Source organism: Amphiprion ocellaris, chromosome 24, assembly GCF_022539595.1.
Source record: "Amphiprion ocellaris isolate individual 3 ecotype Okinawa chromosome 24, ASM2253959v1, whole genome shotgun sequence".
In the NCBI taxonomy this organism is placed as follows: Eukaryota; Metazoa; Chordata; class Actinopteri; family Pomacentridae; genus Amphiprion; species Amphiprion ocellaris.
Window position 1 is genome coordinate 5,090,851 of NC_072789.1, and position 15,750 is coordinate 5,106,600.

General features: G+C 40.1%; 1 protein-coding gene across 3 annotated transcripts in view; it reads right to left on the reverse strand.

Moving 5' to 3' along the window:
- Positions 1-15,750, reverse strand: part of il1rapl1b (interleukin 1 receptor accessory protein-like 1b) — a 353,384-nt gene that overhangs the window by 143,534 nt on the left and 194,100 nt on the right. For all 3 annotated transcript variants that reach the window (XM_055008610.1, XM_055008611.1, XM_023275009.3), the window contains 2 exons: positions 6,881-7,067; positions 3,889-4,042 (listed from right to left, as the gene is read on the reverse strand). In XM_055008610.1, the coding sequence (XP_054864585.1) occupies positions 3,889-4,042; positions 6,881-7,067 (341 nt within the window). The remainder of the gene's footprint in view (positions 1-3,888; positions 4,043-6,880; positions 7,068-15,750) is intronic.

Sequence of the window (15,750 nt, forward strand, 5' to 3'; positions counted from 1 at the left end):
AAGAGGGGAGTGACAGGGGTTTCAGCGGTGAATTGGGACTATCTGTGGGAGGTTGATGATAATACTATAAAGACTCATGTATACTTATTTCAGATTTTTTAAAAAAAAGTATGCAGATGGAAAGGTCAGGTCTAAACCACAGGTTTCTCCTCAGCAGGAATGTAATGAAATATAACGTCATCTGTGGCTATTAAAACGTTTTCCACTGTTTCCCATTTTATTTATAAGTTTCTAGAACTAGTCATAGTTTGACACCAAATGCTGAACTCACTAAAGTAACTTTAATGGATCAATTTTGATCCATAAAGCAGATGACAACGAAGGGAAAAATAACCAGCATGCGACTATTTCACCTGTTTTGACCAAAACGAACAATATTTTCTGAAGCATCTTTAGCTTTTTTTGGAAAGGTGGTAATTTAGTCAATGGTTGGCGTACCAGAAGATTTTCCATGATTGACACAAATGGGGATAAACTGCACAGCCAAAACAGCACAGGGAACGTTTATGCGAGAGAAGGAACAACAATTGCACAAAAATACAGAATCACAAAGCACACAGTGGTGCTAGCCGAAGAGCTACAGCATGATTTAGCACAACTGGACACCGCTGGCTGGTGCTGGCCCGAGCAGCGTTGGTAATATAAACCTCACTTCTTACACTGTTGCTAGAAATAGATTTTAAAAAAACCCACAAAAACAAATAGCTTTGAAACACAGAGATGAGTTTGAACCTTCAAACCAGCCAGTGCATTGGCAAGGCGTGGTATGTTTAAAAAAAATGCCAAACTGGCACCATTCACCAGACCCAGAAACTACAAAGACAGAAAGAGTTCTGGGATGTTTCATGACGGTAGTTGAACTACACAAATGGTGAGCAGTTCCATCAGATAAATGATCCAATCTAGCCTTAAAGATGTTGTATACTATCACAGTAACTCTATGTGTCTTTTAAAAATTCACCAAAAACAAGTCATTTATTCTAACCAGATTCATTTAAAAAAAATGCAATAAAAAAGAATCAATTTTAAAAATAAAATTCTACGCTCTTCATTGCAGCTGAAAAGCCACAATATGATTCTACTGCAACCAACTGCAATGTGTGAAAAAAGAACTATTAAGACTTTTCAGCTCAACTGGGCTGAACTGCAGGCTGTGTTTCCAGAGATTAGATAGGAGGCAAGTATAGTGTGTAATATGTACACGTACTTGAACCTAAAACGATCTTGTGCGTGTTGATCTTAGGTCTTTTTTCTATTCTTACTTTTTTGGAAAATATACAATTGAAGAAAATCAGCTTATGTTTTTCTTGTTTCATGATTAAAGGTATTGTCGCTGTGACATTCTGCACAAAAGACACTTCTAAGTGTTTTCTACTTCAGAGTTCAGAGGGTTAATCAGTGATCACAGAGGGACTTCACACTGTGTGGGAAGGTTAAAGATGACTTTCCTGCAAAAGGCTAAAACAGATGTAACACACTGTAGGTAAAGGGTCACTTTTGCAAACTTGCCTTTTCTGCCTTAACTAGGTAGAACAGTTTGGCTCAATTGTGATGCTGTGTTGTTACTTCTGTTCAATTTCATACTTCTTTTCACCAGCCTTCTACATGGGAATATAATGAGGATAAATGGCTGACAATTTCCTAAACAACCGAACCCTAGGATGCTTGTTAACATGATTAATTGAGAAAATTAGACAAACTTGGTTCTTTTTCCAACACAAATAATGAATAATAAAACCAGTGGAGGACACTGATTCAATAGGTAACCAGTGGATGTGTCAAAGAAATGTTTTACATTAATTATCCTTTGATGACGATGACATGAAAGTTCAAGGCTTATGGAGTGAAGAAGTGATTCACTCAAATCATGAAAGTTTCTATATTTACTCGCCTAAGCACTGTGCATAGGAGTTCTTTCCAAGAACAAAATCCCCCTCCTTATAGGACGTGATGCATTTCATGTGCACTGAAGCAGTGACAGCAGACAGAGGAAGAAGGTAGATCAAAAAGAACTGGGTAGTTAGCATGATTGGTACAGCCACCATGGCTGCACAAAAGAAAACACTCCATACGAAAAACTCAAAACTTCTTCAATCAGAGGCAGGAAAGAAATAAATAAACCCGAAACTCGGAGGGAAGCAATTCTGCCTAAAAAGGAAAGCAACCAAGCCAAAAGTAGAGTGAATGTTGGCATTGCTTTCCAAAAGATAAAAAGCTCTCCAAGTTCAGGAAGAACAATGAGAACTTGTATTACACTTTGTTGCCTTGGGGCAAAATTGCATCTTGCAACTTACAGTAAAAGTCAGGTTGGGGTGAAACTGTTTCTTTGCATCTCTGCATCCAAAAAAGGGCACAGCTTGTGACCTACTCTGGAATTTGACATTTTCTGCTCAAAACACTATAAACCACAGAACTGATTGAGGGATTGCAGCCAAAAAGAAAAAGCAAAACAGGACGTATATTCCTGATTTTCATTGCCACTTGTGGCGTGGAGTAAACCCTACATTCAGTGGACGAAAATCAGGCCACACTCTGGACAGTCTATCATAAGGATGAAAAGAGACACATTCACACCTCCAGTCAGATTGAATGTGGGAGAAAAAACCCACAGAGACACCAGCTGATGGGTATATTTCTTTCTAAACAATCATAAATGCTGCTTCTACTGCCACGGCCCAATCATCAATCATCTTTTGGTACCAGTTTTGAAATGCTGAATGTCTCCAAAGTAGACAGAGAGATTAGGACTATTCTCCCAGGATGGCATTTTGAGGCTGGCGAGAAAATGATTTATTGCTTTTGTTTGGGACTTAGCTGGAGTCTCTCTCTTTAAAGGTGCCACAAAGTGTAATCAAGTAGCGGTTAACAGCAAACACCGGTGACCGTCACACCACGATGATGGCGGCGATGACGACAGCGAAACAAGCTCCTCTAGCCATCCCAAACTTCTTTCTCTCCCTCCTTTTTTTGTTTTGTTTTTTGCTTCAGTCTGCATCATCCGGCATTTGTTTGTATCCTCGCAGACACGAGCTACCACAGCTCAGGCAAATGAGTCACGCAGAGGAGAAGCTGTGGTTGTGTGAAATTGCACAAAGCACAGGAACTCTTTCCCTCAAAAGAAACTGCTTTTTTTGTTTTAGATTTTTTTGGAATTACCATTTTACACCGGGGCAGATCAGTAATGCAAGACCATTTGAAATCCTGCAAGTGATATTATGTCCCAGAAGACTAATAAAGCAGCAAAATAAAAAAAATAAAAAAACCCTCCAAAGAAGCTGTGTATTGATCACAAACTACCAGAACTAATTCCAAACACATACTGTATGCTTAAAAAACAGAGATGCGTGTAATTAAGTTGTAAATTCGGATCGCTCCCTACCCACAGTGCCTGCTGTGTCACCCTTGGCTGTGACAGTGTCCATGACAAGCAATCTGTCACCCACATTACTTTCGGGCTTAAATATTTCAGCAGCCTTAAGAAAAAGTGCTGACGTGGCTCTGTGTGAATTCCACTACTTAGCAATTAAAGCAGCGTAGAAGTCACACAGACAGTGACTCTATTGACTGTGACACTTTGGCAAAAAGGTGCAGGGATCAGTTTTGAAAAGCAACTGTTCTTGAAGCGGCTGCTTTTATTTAGCAAATTAATATGTCAAAAAAAAAGATAACAATCACCAGACAACGTGTGCAGAAGCAACAATGAGGATACTTAGTGCAGTAGCTTTTGTTTAAAAATGCATTGAATACAAATCCATTTGCATAGACGCCTTCATTGTGCGATTCCCTTTCTGCTGCAGACTTTCAGGCGTTCTACCTTTTAAATGCCAAAGAATAAAACAGCTCAATAAATGACTCAAACTTACAGGAGGAGAAGAAATGTTTCCTTACCTGTGACTGACAGCTCAGTCGTCCTTCGTACCACGAAGTTCCCAAACGGCAGTTCACAGGTGTAATTCCCAATGTCATCTTCCCGTACTTCCTTGATGGACAGTGTGTCCCTCCTCCGTTCTATGGTTTGTCTCCACTGCTTTGGCTTGCATTCCTTTCATCAGAAGAGGGAGAAAAAAGGGAATAAAGGATGTTAGTATAAAGCAAATGCACTGTATGCTCACAATTCTAATGTTGGAAATCAGCAGGAGACAGTTTCACCTCAGAACCTGAAATCATCAATCAGACTTGAGATTTGGTTTTAAGAGTGTCGTATGTATACTTATGTGTATTTAGCGTTTTGAAGCAGGACTGCTGTACTGGATGTGTCTGCACTAGGCTTTTGTTAAATCATTAGTCAGTTTATATGTCATTTTCCCCCTAAATTCTTGGATTTGCTTAATCAGGATGCATCATCAGAACTTAGAAAAATATCTCAAGTAGTGAAGACTTGACAGATTATTAGTTTGGCTGATTATTCAGCATTTTTTTTCTGTTTATTTGTATTGTATTTTCTTTTCAAAAACTGATTCTAGATTAAACAAATTAATTTAAAAGAGTCCTACTTTGGCTCAAATGCATTTGCTTCTCTCTATCTGGCATGTTTCGATCAATGTCCCGCCCACAGCGCTGTCTGACTGGTTACCTGTAACAGCCTATCGACACTGTGGAATAAATGTTGAAAAGTTTTCCTCTCTTCTCAGTGTCTGTAAATATACATCAGCTCCAAATATCATTATATAGCTGTTTTCTCCTTCACTACTAATAATCAGCCCTGGAAACAACACATAGGCTGACCACTAATGTGTAAATCAGTTGCTAGGTAACATCCGCAGAGCTGCCTAAACAGAACCAATCAGCTATGTAAACAGGTCATTACTTTCGCATCAAAAGCTCCAACTTCACAGCCAAAAATAGAAGTTTGAGGCCAGTTTATTTATTACATTTTCTAATAAAGGTAGTCATGACTTTGTTGATGGAATCGTGAATACAGGCAGAATACATGAGTTAATGTCATATTCATCATATTCAACACAGAATAAATGAGAGATATTGGTCATGCAGTCTCTTGATGCAATGTGTGCAATTTCAGGTAAATTGTGTTGTTTTAGTAAAATGTGGTGCGAAAATAGCAAGAGATTTCCACTTAGTAAACACTGATGTTATATCTAGGCTAAGTTTGACTTACAGCAGTCCAATCTCAACATGTTATATCCATCATTTTAGATAGATAGATAGATAGATAGATAGATAGATAGATAGATAGATAGATCTTTTAATAATCTTTTCAATTCAAGCATGAGGTAAGAAAATGAAAAACAAAACTATCTATTAAGTAAAACTGAAAAAGTGAATAACATGATGAAAAGAATGGGACAAAAGAAGAAAAAAACGTAAATATGTGTGTGCGTGCCATATAAATATAATAGGCTGTGTCAAAGTAATTGCCATATTCAGTGATGTTTTAATTATGTGTCGCTCATCTTGTGAAGTGCAGTCACATATTGTGCAGCTAGGTATGCTGCGTGTCCCTCTCTTAATAGAATCTGGCGCTTTTCATGTGTCATCTGTGGGATTAATGGGGAGAATTTAACAAAGTATTCCCATCTCATTCTAATACATTTGACATGTTTTAAGAGGGACAGTATGTCTGTGTGTACATCACCTGTCGAGCAGCGATCGTGGACTATCTTAGAACAGAATAGCTTAATTGTCAGCATACATGGGAGCGTGACGAAAATACAAATAGTTGCCACAGGATGGTGCATTGATAACAAGTTGAATAAACAGCAATAAATACTAATATCAAATGTACGAATTAAACAAGACTATATTGAGAATTAAAACATGCAAAATAGTAAGAAAGATAGAATAGCGTGTGTGAGGAAAATGAAATCAAATAAAAACCATTAAAATAGAATAAATATGCACATAAGCAGCCTGTTTTATCCTGAATACATCCTGATGTCAACAGTATATGTCCAGGTTTTATGAAGTGTTCAAATGGAATTACAGGCTGATGAATATTGTGTCTTACAGATTGTAATTGTAATTGTCATATATGTAATGACAAAGGGAGAACCTTGAGAACTTTGTACTCTGAAATTGAATCATGCAGCTTGTGAATCACTATTATTTTCAAATTTTCTGAGTATGTTTGACTTCTAGAGCAGATCATCTGTGAAATTTGCCCTGTATGTGCATATATGCGGTGTGTTTGATAAATGGAGCACTGCATTACATGAAGCAAAAACACTCAGGTTGAGCCTGCATCAGCTGAGTGGTTGTGAGTTTCACTGAGGCTCACTGATACCTCAGCTCATCAGTCGGAAGCAGTATAAGAAGGACTGATGAGTCGTCTCCATCTCCACAGCATATAATGCCATGCAGGTGGTGAGTATGAAGTCAGCACGGACTTCCAGAAAACAGCCGAGGCCTCTTCAGATTTTAGGCCACCGAGGACCCGCGGCAAAGGGAAACTGGGGCACTGTGGGTTGGCCTCCCAGAATTCAATCAGCCCACTGACAAAGTGAGAGCCAATAACCGGAGGCTGTAGAGCCCACAGTCATTATCTGCTATTTTAATTTGATTCCGTGGGAAAGTGAAGCGATGCGGCCACCTAATCCGGCGCACTTTCACGTTTGATGAATTGGCCCCGGAGCTGCACCTAGCAGCTCTGTCAAAGTGGGCTGTCGGACACGGGAGGTCAGTTACACTGTGGGCCTCACCACTCTGCTTTAGGAGGAGGATTAAGTTCAAAACACAGGACATGATGTAGGCGTACTTATAACCAGTCTGAACACAGTTGACCCTAACCCTCTTCAAATTAATGACACAATTTATTAGGACTGTTAGAATTTTACCCAAAAGCCTCCATTTCTAATAGCGTGCATCATGAGTTTCCAAGTGTTGACAACATCTTGCCCTTCTCCCTAAGAACGAAGGATCTTACCTTGTACCACACAATTTCAGGCTCCACTCCTGGCTGTATATAATCCTCAATGCCCGGGCAGAGGATGTCTTTGCTTTTGCTTAGTTCCGCCTTCTCAAAGAACCTCATTTTGGAGTTGTAGCAGAGGTCCGTGTCATTTTCTGCCACCGTGAGAGACATGGACACCTTCATGCAGTATGTGGAGTTCCTGCAAAGATAAAAAGGCACGAATGAGGAATGAATGAGTTGTATTGAAGTGTCGCTCGGTGCTGCAGAGAAAAGCTGCCAGCAGTCCGTCTCTGGTCGGTTCTATCAAAAGCGGCTCAGATTCCACGTGAATCATTAAAAGCAGCAGAGGGAGGCCGTCCAATTAATCATCCTGCAATTGATGTAAATCTTTTCAAATGGAAAACCGTCCTTTAACACAGAATCATTATCATTTTAATCTGGACAGCTATACATTCTGTTTTGTCATCTGTTGAGTTCTAAATATCAGAAATGAACAATGAGCCTCAGAAAATTAAATGAAATCAATGTACGCATGAAAATGTATGTGGATGGTGCACATGAAAGGTGGTGCGACAGCAGGGAGTGTCAACAGCACTTGAAGATTGATTGAGCCTTTTGTTTTCCCGTGCTACGCAAATATAGAGCGAGCTAGCAGAAAATTACTTGCTACAATTGATGTAGTGTAACTGCTCAGGTCATATACATAAAGAAGAGAATTTATAACGCAAGGGAGAAGAGGCATAAAATGCAAGATTACTTGTAATATTTGGAGACTACATGCTTGCCTGGGCCCCCAGATACTGGGGAATATTCATCCACGGTGGAATAAACATTTCATTTTACCGCGGCGCCGTGGTGTACCTTCAGTGATTTGTGTTGCTCCTCTATTGGGAATGCTTCCCTTTAAAAACTCAACCGTGTATATGTAGATGTGGGGATCTGATCTAGTCCTGCCTGAGAGAGTGCTTCTTCACAGCCACACGAGAGGAAAAGATACAGCTGCTAAGCATTTACAGCGATCCTGTTTGGGTCATTAATGGGACAGCGATTTTGAGATTGGATCTGCTGCTTGAGTAATTCTTAACAGAACGTGGGAATCAATGAACACATTGATTTCGCTGTGAAAGTTGTTCTATTTGAGGGAGGGGAACAGAAGCATAGGTCCTTGATGATCAATGAATTCAATAGGAGCACCTTTTCTTCAACCAAACTGGCTAATAAGACTGTCACAATTGACAAGTACTCCAGCAATGACTGCAGCAAATCCCTCCTGGTTAAAAGACCAAACAAATTGGCAGTGTTTAGGAAAATCTCACTGCTAATTTTCTAACTAAAGCTGGTTACACAAATTGAGCTGAACCAACAAACAATTACAAACATGTTAAATCCTTACATAATTGCAAAGCATTAGCTGCCTCATGGATTAGCGCGACACACGCTGGTCTTCGCTACAGTATCGCCAAACAATCCTTTTGCCCTTCGAACCGGCCAGAGCCTCCCCTCTTACAGTAAGTGTGCCATTTTCGTGAAGCCCGGATGCAAATGTGACATGATGTGGAGATTATCCCAGACAACTTCTACCAGATGGACACCTGTGCAAATGAGATCCCACGGGTGCGCTCCCTTCCCCGTTAAATATTCTGGGCAGCGCTGATAAACTCGCCGGCTGGAAGAGAGCGAGAGAATTGTGTCATCTGCTCCGCATGAGTGATCGATGGTGTGGGCCAACACTTTGTCCTACGATGTCTTTCCAACGTTTCACATCCATCACGATGCCTTTTGAGCCCGAAGAGCCAGGTGATCTCTTGACTATTCGCTCAGCAGCAGCAGCAGCACACGCTAATATTCATGAAGCCTGCTCGATAGAGAAGAAGCTGGGGAATTATCCTACTGCGGCAACACTCCAGAGACTCGACTGGCATTGCTGGAGCTCTGCAGATACAGTGATAACAAGCTAGGTGATACCATGGCATTAATGGGTGAGAGTGTCTGTCAAATATGTCAAACCGAAGGGGATACGCAATGTCGTGGCAATGATAGATAGCATCCTGCATACATCAACCCAGAGAAGTGTCAGCCTGACAGCTATGGTACACAGCTGGAGGGCAGGCAGAGGACTTGAGACACAATATGCGGCAAAAGCAGTGAAATTATGTGCAACGGTCAGTTAGGAGTTAAGCAGCCTGCCAAAAAGGATTGTGATTGGCATAGTGGGGAAAATCCTACAGTCTCTTCTTAGTGGAGTACGCTAATTTCATTCTGCACCAGTAAGAATTTATTTGCAGGTTAATTCAAAAATGAATCCCTCCTGATCATCTCACACAAATATTTTCCTTCTGTTTTATTGACTGACAATGAATCTCCCACACCAAAAGATGATGGAAGCTGCCCTGTTACTCAGCAACTGTGCCATCTGATATTAAATAATAGGCTGCAGAATTGATTTGAAATTCTCCCGAGAATCCGGGGCACCTGTGGGGAAATTAATGAACTAACTTAATGAATCTCTTAATTAAAATAACTCCTCTCTCATATAAATTGGATGATGAAATAATTGCTTATTACTTATTACAGCTGACTTTCAAGTAACAATACTGCTCTTGGAGAATTGTCCCAGTGTAAAACACACGTCACGAGGCGAGAGGTCCAAAAGGTTGATTAAAGGCTACGTCAGAACAATGTCACTACTGGGTGGTGAAATTAATCCACCACAGATATTAACCCTTTGGGGATTTTACATAGCATGCCGCCTTGTGCTGCACTGTAACATTAAGATCTTCCCTCAGGATGTTATTAGCATTTAAATAGAGATGGCTGAGGTCTACCTGATGTTGTGCAATACAATTCATGCTGCAATAACGCAACAACAATATATCTCTTTGCTTGAAATGGCTCCTCCAAGCACTGGGAAACTACTTACAATAACTTTAAGATGTAATTTCTAGAAGAGGCATGTAATAGCTTGAAAAGTACTTTAAAATAGAACTTATGTGCAGAGAAGAGTGCATTTTGGAAAGATTGTCATTGGTCAACTGTCTCATCAGTTTGAAGAAGAATATTAATTCCTGCATCCAGAGAAAAGGAGGAACATCCTGTTTGTGTTAGAGCGTTGTTAATACTACTATAGGCAAATTCTAACAGCAGGTTAGGCTGAATGTCGATCAAGTGCTTTGGAATAAAACAACTAAGGACAGAAGTGAAAATATAATAACCTCAAGGCAAACTCAGACAGTCCAGAATCACCACTGACCTCAACTTGTCTTTACACTACTAACTTTTTAATCATTGCAATGAAAAGACAAGTCCACTGTTTTCTTTATTTTTCAATGGGTGAAGAAATAAGTGAAGATCTTCTCTAGAAGTTTGATCTGTCCCTACAGCACTATTACTTCAGCATGTCTAAATATGAAGCGAGCACTACAAACCTCCAGTTCCAATCTTTTTTGTGATGTGATATTAACATGCAGTGAGCGCATTGCAAATATTAATATGTCTAGATATTAACATGTCCATGCAGTGATGAGGTCATGAGTAATATCCGCGATGGGTATGCAAGTTGTAACTGTGATTACATTTGGACAGGTCAAGTCATACGGTTTCTTATTTCGAGAGCCCTTCAAAGGAGAAGACGTGAAGTGAATTTTGATTCAAAGTTCATCTGTCGGGTTAAATAATCCTAATGAGATCTGAGGACAATTACCACAGTTATACGGATATAAACTGCCTTAAATAGTTGAGCATGAGTGGTCCTTGTAGATATCAACTTACCGAAGGTCATTGATACTTGTCTATTCAATGACACTTTGTGATGTACCACATCTAACAACAAATCTGGCCACACTGCTGCCACCTTAGAGTGAAGTTGCTCCCTCGCATAAATTGTCCAAGTCTCTGGAGCTAAACAGGAGGAATGAGCATTGCTCTTCAAAAGATATTTCCTCATTTTGGTGTTTTGATGATAGTGGTGTGTTCCCAGTGGGTGAAGCAAATCTTGTTTTGAATCACTGGTGTGTGACGCTCGCCAATATAGGAGTATATCTGTGTGTCAGCTCAGCCTCTGCCTGATCTTATAAGTCACCAGGTATGAGAACCTCCACTCTTTCTGCCATTTCCCTCATGTATCTTTCCCTTTCCCCTCTCGCCTCTGCGCTTTTACAAAGTGAATTCTGCCCTGGGATGAAGTGCAGATTTTTCACTCAAGCTGAAACATTTTGAAATCGTAAAGACATGTTTTCACCTCTACTTGGACTGTCCTGGGCAAGCTGCCATTTAATCATACCCACTAGCGTCTTCCCATCATGGCAGATCTACATTCTTGTGTCCTGGTTACTGTGGACGGAATCACATCAAGGGTCGCCCAAGTATGTGAATGACAACGCCAGTAGACATTCCATACAGCATGGGAAGCTGCCTAGGCCAATAATTCACATACATATGGTGAGCTGCACATACTGTATACGTATATTGTCATGTATTTATTGTACACACATGCATGCATAACGTGAGAATATGTGTGTGTGTGAGCATGAGTGTATCTGCATGTGCATCTATATTTGTTACCATAACATGTCGGCGAGGCAATGTTGACTCCTCATGAAGATGCAAACAAACTGCATGTAATTTTACCAGTTTTGAAAAGCTGCCAAGTCCATTTCTAAGGCAGCAATTGAGACTTTGTTCTACATTTTTTCCAAAAATGTCAGATTCCTTGAAGATTACAGCAGAGTTTTTGGTTCAATCCTGCCTATGCAAAAGTGGGTGTGAGTTTAGAGAGAGCAATTTCCAAGTTTTACGTACGGAATAGAATTCTGGAAAAAGAAATAAATCTGGTTGTTTGAGGTCTTATGTGTTGAGTGTTGGCAGGGACACCAAATCCTGATTGATCTCTAACGCAAAGTCATGCAGTTTCTTGGAGGATTTGCAAAGTGGAAACTCCAAATCGGACACGGTAAGTTGCTATAAAGTTAATAAACGGCAATGGAGCTTACAATGTTTGGTGAAAGACTGTTTGCCAAACTGCGATCAAGCATTTTAAATCCAGCTAAACTGCTACTACAATCATAATTAGTATCCTAGAAGCAAAACTGAAAGACCAAGTGCTATTTTTTGTTTAAAAAGACATCTAAAGAGGGATTATTTTGTAATATATTCAGATTTTTAGAATATTTTAACATAACATGGTGGTAAATTCAACCTTCAAAATAGTGCCCTAAAATGTGAAAACATATACGGTTTAATGGAGAATAAAGATCCGCTGCAATTATGAGTAAACCTGTTGGAAAGGGTTTTTTTTTTTTATGGGACCTCAAACTTGTGCAGAAATTTCATTAATAATGCACAAAAATGTAGTTTTATTTGAAGGTGGTTTTAACTAGCAATCTAGGTCCTACCTCGGAACTTAGAGGACTTCAAGGATCTCCTGCTAACGTCTAATGGGACACTTTCAGAAGCCTTGTGAAGTCACATCTCGACGTTTTACAGCTGTTTTGGTGGCACACATGAGACCTACACTATAGTAGGTGGACTGCAAGGCTGTCTGGTTAACAATCTTTCCAATATTATGTCACAAAGTTACATAAAGCATTAGAAATTACAACATAATAGAAATTACGTCCTTGTTACATGAACGTATGCATATCCTTGACTGTATCCGTGCATGTGCAGCTGCTTGGTACCGCTATAAATATATGACCGACTCGAAATGTCAACCAAGCCTATGTCAGGATGTGGACAGCAGATGTAAAAGCAACCAAGATCTTTCCTGAGAGACTACATACTCAGCAGTTAATGGAGCCTGTCGTGATTGCATGTGACAGATGTAGCGATGCCTTTAGACAGGCAGCGGGGAAAGAAATAAATCAGGTCAACATCAAACAGTGGCTAAGACCAAGACGGGTCCAAGTTCAAAGTAGCCTGTGAAAAGTCTGAGTGGGAAAGTAACCTTGATACAAAGCGAGAGACTGCAGACAAGTGTTGCAGCTCTGGATACAGGTGTCGACGACAGCAACACCTTCCATGATGCACTGTCAGTGCGGTCAGCCCACAGTAGTCCACCGTCCACGCACACACCGAGCCCTGTTTAACCCAGACCATGACACAGCCGGCTCACTTATCCTAAATCAGTATTTTATGGTTCCTGCATTATTTATGGCTGGAGCGAAGGTCACAGTGAGTGGTGGGAAGACTGGGGCTACTACCTGTAGCGCCCGCTCATAACTCACCTGTCAACTCCAGCACCAAGCCCGGGATGATTAAGCACCCCGGCTCCCCAAATCTGACTGTGGGCCAACTTGCTCCTACTTAGCCCCTGTCTAGAAGTGTGGCACTTGTCTGCAATGCTGGAACAACCAACTCCTTCCTCAATTACAAGCCATCCACCTCTTCTCTCGCTCACTTTCTCCCTCCTTCCTCCTGTTTCTTACGCGTTGCCTCCGTCCCTACCTCCGTCAGACACAGCCGCCCTTTCCTCGCTTGTTTTGTAGGACACGATTTCTCAGGGAGGAACATCCACCTCTGCAGATCATTTAGTTTTGCCACGCTGTGAAAAACACATGGCTGCACCTGTCTCCACACTTCTATCCACATATAGGAGCAAGCAAACACAAAATAAAGACAGAAAAGCAGCATCCCTGCATTGTGCAATGTGAAAATATACACAACAAACTTTAAAAGAATAGAAACCATCGAACTTTCGTATTTACATTTTGTGGTTCATTAACCAATAAGTGAGCTCTGGTGCTTTAATTTTAGCGCTTAATTATTAAAAATTGAGCAATAATAGTGTGATTACTTAATTCAACTCGCAGTCAAAGCAATACATTGTAGATTTATTGCAAAAGATTTTGGTCAAGAAGAAACCCACTTGTTCCATTTTGACCCAAGCTTTTAAAATGTTTTCATATTGCAAGTGGACATCCATTAGACCTCACATATCCCAACATGACGACATTTTGTTCTCCCATATTGGCTAGTCAAGTACAAACGTAGCAACAGTGTGTTCCTCTTATGCCTCACCGTCGCATTTGAGACACTGGGCACAATCTTTGAAAGGCCCGCAGGGTCCTTCAACAACATTTAGCACTTAGCCCTGCTTTTCCGAAGACTCAGCGGCTGCTTGTATATGGCACAAGGAAAATAAAATACATTAATTTCAAGAAAAAAATGTAATTAAAACAAATGGAATATAACTAAGAACAAACTTCGCTTCATTAAGAAAGCAATTTTTTTTAAGTTATTTTCATCGTTTCTTTTTTTTTAAAGAAATGAATAAGAAGAAGTCAAACTCTGGAAACAGATTCATAATGAGCAGCAAACAGAATATTTTTTCATCCAGATGGTGAGGAAAATCTGATATCAAGTGGTAAATATTGTAAAATGATGTTCTGAATATCTACTGCAACACATAATTAAGGCTAGCAATAGATTTTTAAGACACACAGATAAATGATCTCAAGCTGTTTTTACTTGTAATATTTCCACTAAGAAGATGGTTAAAAACCCCACATCCACTTCAAAGACAAACACAGTGCAGAACATATATATGTACAGAATCAGTCATTTTATCCCCAAAATCAACAATAACCAAATAACTTATTTCCCAGCAAGTCTGAGAATCCCTTAAAGCCTTCCCTTGAGTTGTAGGTCTGACAAGAGCACTTCTTCTATGCAAACGCATTAGTCATTTTGCAGTCGATGCCTTCAGGGAACTCATTTTCCATTCCACGACACTCTCAAATCATCTTTATGCCAGCAACCTGATTTCATAACAAGCATAAACAATTTGTCTCCATTGTATTCTCTCCCAACTCCGTCCTGACCTTATTCATTGGTCCCCAGCCCCCCTCTGGGTGTAATGTATGAGCAGCAATTCTGCTATGCATATCAAATACGGACTAACCACCTCATACCAGTAATGCTGTGACAGGAATGAGGCTGCTGCACTGAGGGGTTTTATTGGTGAAAAAAATTGTAAATACGTCATTCCAGAGAAAGGTGAGTGGTGTTTTGCTGCTGAATGTCATTTTGGATTTGGACAAAGTAAGCAGTTTTGCATGGGAGATGTAAGCAATAAATGTTCCCAGCAACTGGCAAAAAAAGTGAGTCACAGGGCCAGACAGCTGTTCCGAAGCTATTGTATTTATTTTTTTTATTCTACTGTTACAAGAAGGACTGTGTAATTACTCCTTATTTATTATCTGAAACAAGTAATTACTTCATTCTGTATTACTCACTACAGCTCTGTTCGAGTTGCCTACAGTTCTGAAGCTTCTTTACATGTCTCATATTCTGTATTCAATGTGTATGTGTGGTTTTTAAGCGATGCATCTCACTTTTAAACCACTAAAGCACCAGAATCTCAGACCAAAACACCTCCTTCACGACGTCATTCACAACTAGAAAGCCAACGAAACAATAATCCAGGTACAAACATGACCCCATGTCTGCGCTGTATAAGTCACTGAATGGCTGCAACCAGTTGTTAACCTAAGTAAAATTATCTTCACTTGACCCTGATCATGCGTTCTTCACAGATAAATACACATGGACTGAAGCAGACTCATATGAAGAAACAGACACATCTAGACTTTGTTGCAACAGATACAGCAGAGTGAAGGAAAAGCACGAAGAGCTGCAAAATATCAGTGTAGACCCCTACACTGAGCTGAACTGAAACAAGCACACATAAGTCCTGGTAAATAACATAAATATATAATTGCATTTTTTAAAAGGCATTTTTTTGAGGCATTGACTGAACGCTTTTGACTGCACTTCCATCTGCACCACACTTTCGCTTTTCCAATGTGATGTGGGAAGCCCCTCTCAGTGTACAAGGGGTCCTCAGTTTACAGCGTCCTCGACCTATGGCGTTTCGTTGTTACATT